The following is a 16,088-nucleotide window of genomic DNA, read 5'->3' on the forward strand; positions in this document are numbered from 1 at the left end:
TGGGGGGAAAGCCCATCAAAATGCAGTATTTAATAAGAAGCAAGAGGATGGATATTGGGTGGATGTGGATTGAGACTAATGTCATGCATACATTGCTTCCCAAAACAGAAGTCGAAGTGCACTTGATGCAGAGTAAACAGGAGTGTGTTGAAAGCCTTGGTTTCCCAAACTTTTCTCGTGGATTATTCCCACACATTGAAGCTCTGTCCTCTACCTGTCTTTCTTTAATTATTGTCACAACACACTCCCCAACCCCAACCCCCGATGATTGGAAATTGCCACTGTTCAGTATAGAACCAAACATGAGACACCTTAGAAAGCAGGTGCTGGTGGTGACCAAGACTATTTCTTGAAGGTAGCGCTACTTCCGCTGCGAAGGTGACCAGATTAGGGCCCCTATACTTTTTAAGACTTGTGTAGCGGATGACATTATTTTAGGAGGTGCCTCGTTATGCTGCTTGCACCCCCTCCATTGGCCTTCGGCCCAAAAGTCTGGCCCTGATGGTATCAGTGCATCAGCATTAGAGCTGAAAGAAAATTTAGAGAATATCAAAATGTTCCTGAACATGTTCCTTGCAAACTTTTGCATTTGTATTCTACTCTACCATTAATGATATTGTTGGTTTGAGGGGATATGTGTGTGTGTGTGTTTATATATGGCGTAATTATTATTGTATTGAGGTTGGTTTCTGAGGTTTCACATTGCCACAGAGTTCAGCCACAAGAGTAATTTTTGAACAGTGTCCCATGAAGTTAAATCCCAAAAGCAAGTTTTTTTAAAAAAATTGAAATGTCAGATTTTGAAGTTGTATTTAAATTCTACTCTTCAGCTATTGCAACTCAAATGTACCTATAATGTATCACTCTCAGTGTGACAAAAATGTAGCTTTCAAATAGGAAGCCACAGTCCCTACTCAAATGCCAAACATAAGGAGGCAGATTCCTTACGGCACCTATTTCAAACACTACTTCGGTCTATAATCTCCTAGAGGAAATCTATTGCAACTGCCAAACCCATCTACAGCAGGCCAAAGTTATCTGTCTGGAGGTCGTGTCAATGAAAGCAGTCTGTTTATAACTGCTTAATAAGGAAGAAGAGTGTGGCATTTATCTGACTCATCATTATGTTAGCTGCATTTGGCACATACCAAAGATTACAGAAATAACAATAATAAATTACTAATAAATGACTGACTTGACGCAGACAGTAAAGATGTAATGTAAATGTCTACATATGTTTATTTAAAACAAAACAAAACGGTATAAGCTAATTTTAAAAGCTCCTTATCTTTAGGGGAAATGAGAAGGAAAAGCACAATTGATGTAAATGAACATAAAAATATGGGCGGTATAATTTTTTGTGTTGAATAAAATTTGGGTTTTATGGTCGTTGATACTACAAAGGCTTGCACTGTCTTTGAAATTAAGTCCAGGGAGTATCCAGCATAGAGTTGTCCCAACCCCCACCTTTCTAAGCTGATTGACAAAAACCACTTTCCTGAGACTAGTTCAAGGTCATCCTTTTCTGCCAGGGCCTGCTTCTGCCTCTTAAGACTTTCACTGAAACAAACCCCACCCCACTTGTCCTCCCTTCTGTGTGTAACCTCTGAACAAGGTTGTGGCCAGCATGATTGAATGTCGGTACTTGATTTTTGTGGGCTAAATCCACTTCATTCTTCCCACCCCTCCTATTTCTCCCCCTCTTTCCCCTAAGCAACAAGAAAAAACCTTCGTCTTGCTTTTTTAAAATCTTAGGTGCTCAGATGAATGGTGGGAGGGGTAGGTAGAGGTGGGGGAGAGAGTGATTTGCAGGTACAAACTGCGGAGCTAAAAAGAGCCTGCTAAGAGAGCATTTCAGTGCTGCTGCAGTTCCATTTCCTTCTCACTATGCTCCTGTAGCCATTGGACAACTCTGATCCATTCTGCTGAGAAGTACAAGAGGAATATTTCAATGGCTGCACCTGGAATCTCTAGAGTAATTCTGCCCTCCCTTTCCTGAAAGGCATGTAGGCCACCATTTATGGCGCCACCCCATTTTATCCTTGCAACAGTCCTACTAGGTAAGTTAGGCAGAAATGCGGTGACTGGCCCAAGATCTGAATTAGACGATCTGCGCTTCCCAATCCAAATCCCGCACGCCGAATATAGTTCCTGATGCTAGCTGTTGTTAACCTGAGGGAAAAACTTTGCAGCCCCCCCCCCATTTCCAGGGGCTGAGCGATCTAGATTAGAACGGCAGGAAGTATGTAGTAGTGAGGCTGTAGCAGGAAGGTGGAACTACTAAAAACAAGGGTTACCCCCTCACAAAAGTGATCCAACCCACCATTGGATTTGAAGCATGGTCTCCGTGTTCAGAGGCAGTATACTGCTGCTCCAAAATGAATTTTTGAAAGTAAAAGTTAACAATTCAATGAATGAAGAGGTGTAAGGTCTGATGATAGGGAGACAAACACCAGAGGAGGCCTGTTGCCTTCATGCCCTGCTTGTGTGCAGGCCCGGATCTAGGTATAGTCCCGGTGGTGCGGGGCGCCAGGCCGCCGGGCCGGCAGGGGTGGCGTTGCACGGCAAAGCCGTGTGGAAGCCGTGCTACGCGCTGTGAGGGCAGGGGGGGGGCAGAGCGATCTCCGCGCCTCAGCGCCAGGGCGCCCAACCTGCTTGAGACGGCCCTGCTTGTGTGGCCTTTCCAGACGTGCAGTGGGATTCAGCTGTGGCAACCCACCAGCGCAGCAGCTACACTGCTAGGAAGAGCCCCATTCTAGCATAGGCAAAAAAAAAAGATAAAGGAGCCCTGGATGGTTAAGTCCGGTCAAAGGTGACTATGGAGTTGCAGCGCTCATCTTGCTTTCAGGCCGAGGGAACCGGTGTTTGTCCACAGACAGCTTTCCAGGTCATGTGGCCAGCATGACTAAACTGCTTCTGGTGCAATGGAACACCGTAATGGAAACCAGAGCACACGGAAATGCCGTTTACCTTCCCGCTGCAGTGGTAGCTATTTATCTACTTGCATTGGCGTGCTTTCGAATGGCAGGAGCTGGGACCGAGCAACGGGAGCTCACGCTGTCATGAGGATTCAAACCGGCAAACCCAAGAGGCTCAGTGGTTTAGACCACAGCACCACCCGCGTCCTATAGGGCTATAGCTGGATCCAACAGGCAGCTTGGACTGCCTGAAATGTTGTGCTGTGTTAACCTATCATGCACTGTTTTGTACCGTTATGCTACTTCTGCTTGCACAACAAAAATATATTGCACAGCAATGTCTACTTTCCCACTTCTTGCAGTAATATGACAATGGATTTTGCTCCTGGGCATTTATTTATTTTTTATTTTTTACCCAGCTGAAAACAGGATGCTTCTTAACATAGAATCAGAGTTGGAAGAAATCTTAGACGTCGTCTTGTCCAACCGTCCCTGCTCAGTGCAGGATCTGCAATGCATTATGAGACTTACGTTATCTCTGAAAGATGGTTGCCCGGCATCTGCTTAAATACCTCCAGTGAACCACTGCCTCTCAAGGCTGTCTGTTTCATTGCTGAACAGCATTTACCATTTGGAACTTTCTCCTAATGTTTGGGTGAACTGTTTCCTTGCAGTTTCTGCTCACTGGGGCTATGCTTGCCTCCTGGAGCAACCAAGTTCAAGTCTGCTTCATTTTTTGCATGACAACCTGTGATGGTAGTGGACAACAATAGTACTTTACATTTTTTCTTTTGCAGTGTGCCAGGAAGCAGTATGGGAAGTCTTCAAAACATTCTGGGATAGGCTTCCAGGACATGAAGAGTACCAAAATTGGCTACATCTCTGTGAAGAAGAAACTATGAGTATATTTGAGATGGGTACCAACTTCAGTCAGTCTGAGGAGCATCAAAGCCTCATAATGAAGGTAGGTAAGGGGACAGATAAAAAAATATCTCAGCCTGAAGTCTTTGACTAGTAAAAAAAAGACCAATATATTATTTTGCTGGTTGGACTTTTATTTAATGCCTTGAAATGGAAGTAGGTCACACAATTAAATTTCAGTAACGCTTGCTTAGCTTTCTGAACTTTTACAAAGATGTCCTTCCTCTTTAGCTTATTGCTTATTATTATTATTATTAGGAGTATTAGTAGCAGCAGCAGTAGTATTTATATACCGCCCTATACCCGGAGGTCTCAGGGCGGTTCACAGAATAAAATCAAAATATAAAACCACAAAATACATAATCAAAATAAAAACAACAACCAAATAACCCCCACCCACCCCCCAAAAAACCCCTGGCTTCACAAACGCCAGAACTAACAATCCACAAACTGGTCTGTTTCCATTCCCCAATGTTTTTATATTGATTTTTGTTATTTTTGTGCTGTTTCAATGTTGATTTATGTATTAAAAATTATTGTTGCCAAAAGATACATAATCAAAGCAAAGGAGAAGATCCCCAATTATGGGGGTGAAAGAGCCCAAGCCATCTAATGAAGATTTTGGAGATACTGGGTAGAATTCAATGTTGCTTGTATATTGTATTTTATTGCATTACAATTTGAATTCCATAGAATTCACATTGTGATACAGCGTAAGAAGTAAAAGCAATAAAGTGCAATTAAAATCAATACTGTATGAGTATTTATTGCAATGGATGTGGTCCCATCTTCAACCATAAGCCCACAGCCATGCAGTGGACCACCTGAGTGATATTCATAGTCCACTGATTTGTTTGGCTTGTGAACCTGGGTGGGGATAAATAATCCAAGCTGGTTTGAATCATCTGTGCCTAATTTGCCTTTCAACAGCACAACAATAAACCTTAGGTTACGTACAAGATTGTGTTTTAATTTGCCTTTCAGGCACCTTCAGACAATAAGCTATTCTTATGTTCTGGCATAGCATGCTTGGGTTGATCTATGGGGAATAGAGACAAATTGGTTTAGGGGTTGTTGGTCCTGGCATTTAGACAAAGGACCAAACTTAATGAGTTTTGTGGTTGCTTCCAACTCTGATTCCATGCTTTTGTTATTTCACTAAGTTTTTCCACTTTCTTCTTGGTGCTCAAAAAATAATAATTCTAAGTGCCTTGTGTAGCAAGGAAGTAAAAAAAAAACAGTACAGCTTACCTTCCAGTCAGCTACGTTTGTAAGAAAAATGATGTTATGACATTCAGTTGTTATCCGGATGTGCAAAGTGATAGTGTGGCATGCGAAGGGGGATATTTTTTAAATCAATTTTTGCATGTGTCCAAAAGCCTAATCAACGAATTAGTAATATTTGGCAGTGATATGAAGTTCTTCCAAAGGGCTATACTAACCAGCCCACTTTCTCAACAGCCAATGCAAAACTTGCTTCTATCCACCACCCGATCATTGGCTGAGCTAGCATTGGGTGGGTGTGGGACATGGCATGCATAAACTGAGGGGGGAAAGACTGGTGCTTTTTTCAATGGGAACATTTTGATGATGTTCTAATGTTATTTGTGCTAGCACAGAGCCCAGGAATGAAACTGGGTAGGGAGGGGTGGAGGGCTACCTAGCCAAAGATCTCAGCACCAAACTAAGATATGAGCATGCGGGCATTATATTAAATAGAAATATTCATTATTATGATAACACATCACTAACTACTGAAGTATTTTTTTGCATTTTGAAAACAGTTAATATTTTTTAATAGCACGATCGGTATGTACGGTATATCACAGCTCCTTTGATATTTGTTGCTCATAGAAATATTTAATCACGTATCTTCAACGTTCAGATGCACAAGATTAAAGTAACACAGGATCAGAAAGGGGATTCCCTAATCCTTAGAGGATTTATTGTCAAAGAACATATTGCAGGAGGAGTTAGCAGCCAGCAGTTCTATTTAGCTGATTGCAGCCTCTGGGAGCTTGTGACCAGGACTTGTAAATAGGGGTGTTTGCAGGGGTCTTTTGAAGGGGAGGCCCAGAGTGCTGCCTCGTGGATGGCGAGGGAGCTGCTGCAGTGACTTGCAACATCTGTACCATGTTTTTCTTCCTGCGTGAGAGTACCCAAATCCACACCTGCAGTAAGTGGAAGCCTTCTTGGAAGAGAAAGTATGGCAACTTGAGGCCCACCTACCCACACTTTGGGCTACTGGGCAAGACAAGGAAATTAGTGATAGAGCAGAGTGGACTGTCCTGAAACTGTGATGCAGGTGGGGTGCCCCTAGGGAGGAGGGAGACCACCCATTGCAGGAGAGAAATCCTTGGAGGAATGTGGCACACCGAAGCAGGACTGTCGGGAGCCATGCTATGTCACTGGAGCTGCAAAATCGATTCCAGACCCTCACCCCAGACATTGATTCTGGGCCAACGGAGCAAGGACAGCGGTTGCAGACCTCAGAATACACGCAGGTGGCTGTGGAAGGTACAATGTACAGAGCGATTCCTGCTACTCCCCTAGGAGGAAGAGAAATGTGGTGGTAGGTGACTCCCTGCTGCCTGGCTGACAATTTCATTTCCCGGAAGGTGGAAGAACCAACAAGGGGATTATCTATCTGGGAGCTGGTTCTCACCAACAGGGAAGAACTGATCGACAAAGTGAAAGTACTGGGAAACTTGGAAGGAAGTGATCATGTCCTCTTGGGTTTCATGATATAGAGGCAAGGGAAAGTTGAATGTAATCAGACATGCACTCTGGACTTTAATTACGCTGAAGTTTAAGGAAATACTGGGTGATGGTCTGAAATACAGTGGTACCTTGGTTTAAGAACTTAATCCGTTCTGGAAGTCCGTTCTTAAACCGAAACCGTTCTTAAACCAAGGCACACTTTCCCTAATGAGGCCTTCCGCCGCCGGTGCTCTTCTACCGTTTGGCTTCCGTTCTTAGACCGAGGTAAAGTTCGCAAACCAGGACACTACTTCTGATTTTGTGGAGTTCATAAACCGAATCGTTTGTAAACAGGGCTGTTCTTAAACCAAGGTACCACTGTACTCAAAGAGGAAGGAGTCCAAGATAGATGGGAATTTCTTAAAGGTGCAATATTGTAGCTACGATGGCAGACAATTCCAACAATAAAGAAAAGTGGGAGGCATCTGAAGAGGCCAGTGTGGCTGCATAAGGAGCTTACAGATGAGCTGAGAATTAAGAAGGGCATGTAAAAGAAGTGGAAGAAAAGGGAAATCACAAAGGAAGACAATGCACAAGTTGCCAACAGTTATAGGGAGAAGGTCAGGTGGACTAAAGCTGAGAATGAGCTCAGATATGCAAGAGAGGTTAAAAATAATTTTTAAAGGTTTCTTTGGTTATTTTCAAAGCAAGAGGAAGAACAAGCAGGTGGTAGGTCCTCTGTATAGAGAAGACAGAGAAATGCTATTGGGTGACAGAGAGAAGGTGGAATTGCTCAACACCTAGTTTGCTTCTGTCTTCACCCAATAGGAGAACAGTGCCCAACCTGGTGGTAACAGAATAAATGATACAAGGAGGGAGCTGCAGCCCAATATAGGAAAAGAGGGTAGTAAAGGAACACTTAGCTACTTTAAATGAATTCAAATCTCCAGGTCCTGATGAGCTGCACCCAAGGATACTAAAGGAGCTTGTGGGTGTAATCTCAAAGCCTCTATAATCTTTGAGAATTCTTGGAGAACAGGTGAGGTTCCTGCAAACTGGAGGCAGGCAAATGTTGTGCCCATCTTCAAAAAGAAAAAAGAAAAGAAAACCAAGGTAACTCCCGAGTGGTCAGATTGACGTCAATCCCAGGAAAGGACCTAGAACAGATAATTAAATGGTTGGTATGTAAGCTCTTCAAAAAGGATGCTGTGGTTACTAAGACCCAGAATGGATTTCACAAAAACAAGTAATGCAAAATGAATCTCCTTCCTTCCTTCCTTCCTTCCTTCCTTCCTTCCTTCCTTCCTTCCTTCCTTCCTTCCTTCCTTCCTTCCTTTCTTTCTTTCTTATTTTTAATGGAGTTACAAGCTTTGGAGGATCAGGGGATCAGGGGAATACTGTGGATGTAGTATATCTTGATTTCATTAAGGCTTTTGACAAAGTCCCCCATGATATTCTTGCAGATAAACTGATAAAATGTGGAATGGACGAGTTACCTGTTACGTGGATTTGTAGCTAGCTGACTGACCCAAGCCCAAAGTGTTCTCACTAATGGTTCCTCATCATCCTGGAAAAAAGTGACAAGTGGGGTGCTGCAGGATTCTGTCCTGGGTCCCTTGTTGTTCAACACCTTTAAGAAGGATATTAGCAAGCTGGAACGCATGCAGAGGAGAACAACCAATATGGTTCTGCAAGGTTCTGGAAACCAAGCTTTCTAAGGAACAGTTGAGGGAGTTGGGTATGTTTCACCTGGGAAAGAGGAGACTGGGAGGGGGTATGATAGTCCTCTTCAAATATCTAAAGGTCTATCGCAAGGAAGATGCAGCAGGCTTGAAGGTGGTGGACTCACCTTCATTGGAGGTTCTGAAGCAGAGGCTGGGTGGCCATCAGGGATGACTTAGCTGAGGTTCCTGCATTGCAGAAGGCCCTCGGGGTCCCTTCCAATTCCACACCCCTTTGTTGTGGCAGTTTAAGTAAAGAGCAAACTAATGTTAGTGTTTGGAATTTAAACCTTATTAATATGTAGTTCCGGTATGGGTATTACCCACATGACTGCTGTAGGAAATAGCAGCCCTGTTTCTTGTTCCCCCCTTTGCCTACCTAATATTGAGTTCAATTTCCCTTATATTCTGGTATCATTATGCTGAGTGTGTCCCTCCAGAAGCCTATGGAGAAAACTGGGGGAAGAGAAACAGACATGGTAGTGATGTCAGGGTATACCGTACATTGAATTAGACATTTCAAATAGAGATGCGGAGAATGCAATGTAGAGTTGGCAGTGGTGGTTTTGCATTTTTTGTAATGTATAGTTCTATCCTTAGTTACATACAGTTCTACCAGAACTTGAAATAAGCAAACAAAATGACTTTTCTTCTCCATTCCATAAGGTTTCTTGGGTTTTATTGTGCCTCCTTCAAGAATGTTTGTTCTTGAACTATATTGTGTTTTGTTTCCTGGTGTGTCCACTCTCTGTCTAGTGATGCACACTCATTGCATTTTATTCATACACAGTACAGTAAGTTTGGGTTCAATATCTTGAGACAAGAATTAACATGGTGGTTTTATTAATTAGGAGAAAACAATAGCCAGTTTTCTGCTGGAGTTTCTTCAAATTCACCTTCACACCATTCGAAAGGGATCATCTCTAAACTCTCTCCCTAATGTTTATTGTAAGGAAATTCCAGTCACTGTATTCCAGTCACTGCACCCAGAATCTTTTGCCCCAGGATCAAACACAGAGAAAACTATGTGTAATTGGGTCAGAACCTGGCAGAGCACAGTGCTGATTGGTTGGAGGCTCACGGTGTCACAAACCCATCTTCCCATCACCCTGGGAACAGTTTTTCAATTCTTTGTGCGTGTGTGCTAAAAATAAAGAAGGCACCAGATGAACAAATGAACATAGAAGCAATTCTTTAAAAAACAGAAGTGGCCTGAAGCATAGTGGCTACTACCTCTGTTAAAAAAACATTGTAAAATGGAGGGGAGAAGTGGTGCTTGCTCTGTGGGAGAGAGAAAAACAATGATTCCTGTTTTTAAGGCACATTTGTGTGCACTTCAAGATTATCTTCCAGACTTTGGAGCAGAGGCCCAAGATTTTCCAGACATTTCCTATAACTTTGAGCTTGTTATCACATTAGTATTGCAAGTGGCTTCTTTTGGAAGTCTTTGGCAAATACTTTCAGACAAGTACAGTATGCCAAGGCTCAAGTTAGATATGAACAAGCACCACTTTATCCTTTCCCTCTTTTTAAACTAACAACATGTGCAGATGTCGTATTGTTTATTCACAGTTATATTTACTTGGGATCCATCAACCCAAGCAGCTTAATTTGCCTCAACTTGCAACTCAAGTTTTTACCCAGGCACTTAGTACTATATTATACAGAGAACTATATTATACTTAGTTCTATATTATACAGAGCCACTGAGAAGACACAGGTTTTCTAGATATGCCTTTTTCACTTTTACTAGTAAGCCCTGTCCAATTTTGTTACAGCTTATGGTTGAAACATATTAGTGTATGTCTGTTACTTGTTTATTAGTGAAGCACTTGATGTTACTTGCATTTTTTTAATATTAAAAAGCATAGACAGCCTTCTATACAGCTGCAAAGAAAACATTTCAAGTCTGTTTTAAGTACAATATACAGTGTGACACTAGATAGCGATGGTGAGCCTTATGGAAAATTAAATGTATATTTTAAATATCTTTTTTTTAAAAACGCATTTTCAGAATGCTTTTTATATGTGTGTAGATTCCACCATAGAATTGGAGAGTTGGAAGGCACCCCTAGGATTGTCTAGTAGTCCAACCCTCAGGAATGATAACAGTTCCCTGTGAAGAGGGATTGATTATGATTTTGACAGGCCTGTTTAGACTATGACCCTGTATATTTTTTGGAATTAGACAAAAGGCACTGGCAGGTCCAATGAAATAGTTGCAAGGTTACTTTAGTATTCTCGTTGCCAATTCAGAGCCAACGAGAAGCACACTAAGAACTCAGCCAGCCGGCATCTTTTCAGTGGAAAAGGAAACTTCACACACAGAGACATAGGATTGCCTTAGACAAGAGAGAAGTAGGCATTATACATCCAGAAACTAATCAGACTGGCAATTGAGTTTTACTCTAACAACGGCAGCAGGACACTATCCTTGACTGCACTTGAGTGCTTAGAGGGTATAGGGACAAGGCCACAAGCTTTCTTCTCCAACACCTCACTAATATTCCATGCTCTCTCACTGCCTAAGGCAGCTGCCTCACTCAGCCTAAAGGCAGAGCAGGTCCTGCGCACACATATAAACCTTTGCATGCAGCTGCCCCCACTACTGAATTGGGAATTCCTTGCAGGCAAGGAAGCTCTATGTGCATCTTGGGCCACGGAAGGGAGCACGAAGCATCTTGTTACTGAGCTGGGAAAATGCCCTTAGATATTAAATCCTGAGTTTGCCTGAAACTCATACACTGAGGGAGCAATGAAAATTGCTCGACTTGAAGAAAACTTTTGGAAGGCAGGCATAATACAATTCATTTTTAACTGGTATGCTCTTGGCATCTGTCCATCTCGGGAGACAATGGAGGAGCGAGACTTAGGGAGTGAAGGCAAACGGTTGGAAGGTTGCAGCACATGCTGTGGCTGTAGAGATTGATGCGGGAGAGACATGTTTTGTTGCAGCTAGAGCAGATGAAGGCACCCAGTTGTGCTGCTACAGAGGCACCACAGTATTTCTTCTCTCTGTGCTCTTCCAAATGGTTATTCCTCCTCTGGTCACTGCTGTGAGTACACAACCTGACTGCCTGTCTCCAGACAGCAGTTATCTGCTGTTGTTCTTATTTTAAATTGTATTGTTTTCACATTTTGATGTTTGCCACCTTGGGCTCCTATGGGTAGGACATAAATTTAATAAATAGAATAAAATAAAGCCAAGGGATGAGCATCAGTATTTCTGATCCAGTGCAGTGTGTTTCGTGCACTCTTTCAAAGCCACCTGCCCAGAGTCCTAAGCCCAGACAGCAGGAGTGAGTGCCTAATCCCACAATATCCAGGGTGACAGCACGCTTACATGTGCCATCAAACCGGAACACTTCTGGTAAGTGTTATTTTAAGCCTGCTGGTCTTGACCGGGTCACCTGCCTAAGCAATTTAGAGAGAGATGCGTTTTGGGAAAATAGTTATTTTCCTTATTTACTACTTAGAGGAATTGTATGGCCATGGAGCGGGAAAAAGGATCATTCCTGGTTGTTATTCAGGGAGCATATGGACTACTGATGCTTTGCTTTATTGGTGGTTTTAGAAAGGTGTCCAGAACGCAGAAATTTATTGTAATAATATTCTCTGGTCATCCAGAGTCGTAGGACTAAGGTGTTATGAAGTCAGACAAACACCTTCCAAGTGTCCTTCATTCAAGGGATATTCCTGATTTTATCCTTTATTTAGACGTTTGTGCAAAATTTCGTTAGGGTGTGAACTCAGTGAATTTTATTCATTTATTTTAAAAGTGAGTATTTATTGAACACATAATTAAAAAGTACCGGTACATTAATTTTTGTCCATCAAACAAAAAAACTAAAACTTAACTTTAAAAAATTCCAACTATGTTACTTTAAAAATACGAACTTTAAAAATGAGGCAGAAAATACCAAATTTTTGGTACTTTTTTTTAGCCTGAACACATGCCAATGATAAAAGTACACTTGTCACTCCCTTGATAGCTTGCTTTTATGCTGTCCCTTATATGATATTGCTTGCGTGCACACACATGACACACACACAGGACAACCAAAATATGCCATGCTATTCTTCTGAATTTGCCTGTAATATAATAGTTCTAGAGAACTGTAGTGATGAATGCCACACTAATTGTGGATGGCTTTCTGCATAGCTGTTCAACAGTTACACAAATCAGATTCCTCCAGTTGTTTGCGTCCAGTTTTGCTGGTGGTTCTCAGAAAGCTTGAATGGAGTTTGATCACATTAACAAGACCATATAAGTTTTCTGAAGCGACATAAAGAAAGGTGGATTTATATTTAACCTTTCCCCTCCCCCCTTGATTTTTCTTAATATAAAATGCAGTAGGCACCATTTAATATAAACAAGGAAACCTAGCAAATGTGGTCGTTTGATTTGAGTAATCCATCTGAAGTTTTCCTGTCCACCTGAATAGATATAGCCAAGGATCTTTGCAAGGGGCTTTCTCTGTGTAGGCTCACCTGCGCTAGACAAGAATGGGAGCAGGGCCGTCTTAAGGTCATCGGGCGCCCTGGTGCAGGGATCCCTCGGGCGCCCCCCCCACTCTTAAAAAAAAGAAAAACTCTTACCTGGCGTGCCGGGCAGCAGGAGCCTCACGGCGGCCCCTGCACCTCACAGCAGGGCCGGCTGCCTGTCCGATGCCGCTGGATTGAGTGGGGGAGGGGGCACCGCTGCTCCGTGCGGCCTTTCTCCCTTCTCCCAGCAGAGCGGGGTGACTGGGCAGGCCAGGCCAGGCCGGGTTCCTTCCCGCCAACAGGGCGCTGCATTTCATTGGTAGAGGTGCTGCCATGTGGAGAGGGATTGATTATGATTTTGACAGGCCTGTTTAGACTATGACCCTGTATATTTTTTGGAATTTGACAAAAGGCACTGGCAGGTCCAATGAAATAGTTGCAAGGTTACTTTAGTATTCTCGTTGCCAATTCAGAGCCAACGAGAAGCACACTAAGAACTCAGCCAGCCGGCATCTTTTCAGTGGAAAAGGAAACTTCACACACAGAGACAAAGGATTGCCTTAGACAAGAGAGAAGTAGGCATTATACATCCAGAAACTAATCAGACTGGCAATTGAGTTTTACTCTAACAACGGCAGCAGGACACCATCCTTGACTGCACTTGAGTGCTTAGAGGGTATAGGGACAAGGCCACAAGCTTTCTTCTCCATGTGGCGTCACCTCTACCAATGAAACGCAGCGCCGGGGTGAGGGATGACCCTGGCGCTGCAGAGCGGAACAGGGTCCTAGTGCCCCTGTTCCTCTTGCTTCCCTCCCTGCTCTCGCGGCGCGGCTGGTGGAGGGAAAAGGGAGGCCGCTGTGAAGCTCCCCCACTTGCTGGGGCGCCCCTCAGCACCCCCTGATCACCCAGGTGCCGTGGTGCATTGCGCCACTAGAGTCAATGGGCGAGCCGGGCCTGAATGGGAGCGGTATCACAGAGGGTGCAAAAATATAACTCTTAAATCTGCAAAATCCAAGTACTTACCTGAAATTTAATTTTCTATTTTTCTAGAAGCTGTCCTATGCTAAAGACCCAATGGGTGGGTGAGTATCAACATTACCCTGCATTTTACAAATAGTGTATATCATTAGACATATGATCTAGTTACAGGTAGGTAGCTGTGTTGGTCTGCCATAGTCGAAACAAAATTTAAAAAATTCCTTCCAGTAGCACCTTAGAGACCAACTAAGTTTGTCATTGGTATGAGCTTTCGTGTGCATGCACACTGAAACAGAAGTCACCAGACCCTTATACAGGTATATAGTGAGTAATACCCCTCCCCACCCTCTCACTATATATAAGGGTCTGGTGACTTCTGTTTCAGTGTATCTGAAGAAGTGTGCATGCACACGAAAGCTCATACCAATGACAAACTTAGTTGGTCTCTAAGGTGCTACTGGAAGGATTTTTATTTTTTATTTTGATTAGACATCAAGTAGCATTTCAACTATTTATGCTTCTTTTAAAATTTTGGTTTCTTGTCAGTCCCTGCAGCGATTGGGCATGTGGGTAAGTCACTTATACAATTTCAAAGCTTTAGTCTACTCCCTTTCCCGCTCTGCCTGGTGTTCAGTTTTATGAAAGCATCGTAAGAATATGCTTCACATAAATATCAAAAAGTGGCACTAGAGGCTTAAACAGACTGAAGGTCTCATGTGTAAACCTCAAAGCAGACTCACGACCCAATGCACCTTTGGCATGTGTCTTTCATATAGATAGATTAGATAGATAGATAGATAGATAGATAGATAGATAGATAGATAGATAGATAGATTTGCCTTCTTGGACTTTATGCCAGGCTTCATGCTGCCACATGAAAATGTATGTGTTAATTAGAAGAGCTAGAAATGAACTTGTTGACATTGGCATGTAGCCTAGTAATTTCATACTTATGAAGGGTTGACATTCAAACCCTAAAGCACTTTTCTGATAACCAGGGTTCCAAAAGATAAGATAACGAATAAGTCAATTTGTTAATCAAAGGACTGTGTGCAACTGTTTCCTCACACTCAAGGGAGTTTTGCAGTTGTGCTTCTGGAATAGCAGCCGCTCATCCCACATGACAAAAGTGCAGGCGATTTTCATAAGCAGTTTGTGATGTGGTATGGAGGCCTGCTATTCAAAGAAAAGCATTTAATAAACCCTCCTGGGCTAGGCGGGTCCAAGGAACTATTTGGCTTCCTGTCTATATATTGTGTATAAGGGCTAGAAGTAACTGTGGCTGCCGTTGGCCATCATTGCAAATAAATTCTGCCAGTAGATTTGGGAATGCATATGTAAGCAATGCACTCACTGGAAAGATAAAATAAAATACTCTTAAACAGAATATAAATGCTCTTATAAAATGACTGCGTAACTACAATAGCATTTTTTTAAAATGACATCCTAGAGTTTGACTAGTTTAGGTTCTAAACCAGGGATAGTAAACTTGTGGTCCTTCAATGGATGTTGGACTTCCATCAGTCCCAGCCAGCATGGCCAGTGTTAGGGAACTGTGGCAGTTGTGGTCCAACAACATTCAAAGGGCCATACCATAGATATAAGTGCTGTATGCTTTATTACCTCTAGTGTTTTTGGTATTTAAATATCCAGAAACCATTTTCTTCTTCTTCTTTTTTCATATCATCACAACTACTGAGATACCTTCTGGACTATGCTGTCCATGTAAAAAGTTTAAATAGCAAGGCTGGGGTTTGACCACATTCGTGGAATTCCCCATGAACAAAATCTGGGTTTGTGGGGGTTTTTTCTGGAAGAGTAATTACAGTTGCATGCAACACTTGTCTCCAAGTTCAAGTTTGGACATATTGTCAAAGCTCAAGTTTTGAGATCCAAAACTCCTTTATTTTAGATTTCCTTCTGATTCTATATGGCACTAGTCTCTAATTTTGAACAGAATTTTCTGCAGTGTGTGTTTCAACACTGCATTGTTTTATATAAACCCAGAATGTCTTTGGATATGCTTTTAAATCTTGACCACAAAGATCTGTCTAAGTTGAGGCCTGTCCTGGAGAGAACAAGAGCACTTCAACTTCAACTAATTTTTAAAGGAATTTTTATTGTGTCATTATTTTTTGAAGTACTGGGACATGTGTACTCAAGTGCTGAGAGGTTGGACTCTGTTTGCAAGGCTGAAATTCCAATACGTGGTCCATCCCCACCCCCCGAAAATCAGGAGGCAGCCAGGGATGGCTTCCAAGTCCAGACATTCCATGGAGCAATAAACTGGCATTGTAACTAAGGAATCAGAGCTGCATTTAGATGTCAAGAAATCATGCTGCTTTCTATTAAACATGACAGGAA

General features: G+C 42.5%; 1 protein-coding gene across 1 annotated transcript in view; it reads left to right on the plus strand.

Moving 5' to 3' along the window:
• The window catches only part of IMPG2 (interphotoreceptor matrix proteoglycan 2), a 56,445-nt gene that overhangs the window by 7,291 nt on the left and 33,066 nt on the right, over positions 1-16,088 (plus strand). The window contains exons 3-5 of the mRNA XM_035115465.2: positions 3,716-3,882; positions 13,797-13,828; positions 14,271-14,294. Coding sequence (XP_034971356.2) covers positions 3,716-3,882; positions 13,797-13,828; positions 14,271-14,294 — 223 coding nt within the window. The remainder of the gene's footprint in view (positions 1-3,715; positions 3,883-13,796; positions 13,829-14,270; positions 14,295-16,088) is intronic.

The sequence above is a fragment of the Zootoca vivipara genome, chromosome 4 (assembly GCF_963506605.1).
Source record: "Zootoca vivipara chromosome 4, rZooViv1.1, whole genome shotgun sequence".
Taxonomy (NCBI): Eukaryota; Metazoa; Chordata; class Lepidosauria; order Squamata; family Lacertidae; genus Zootoca; species Zootoca vivipara.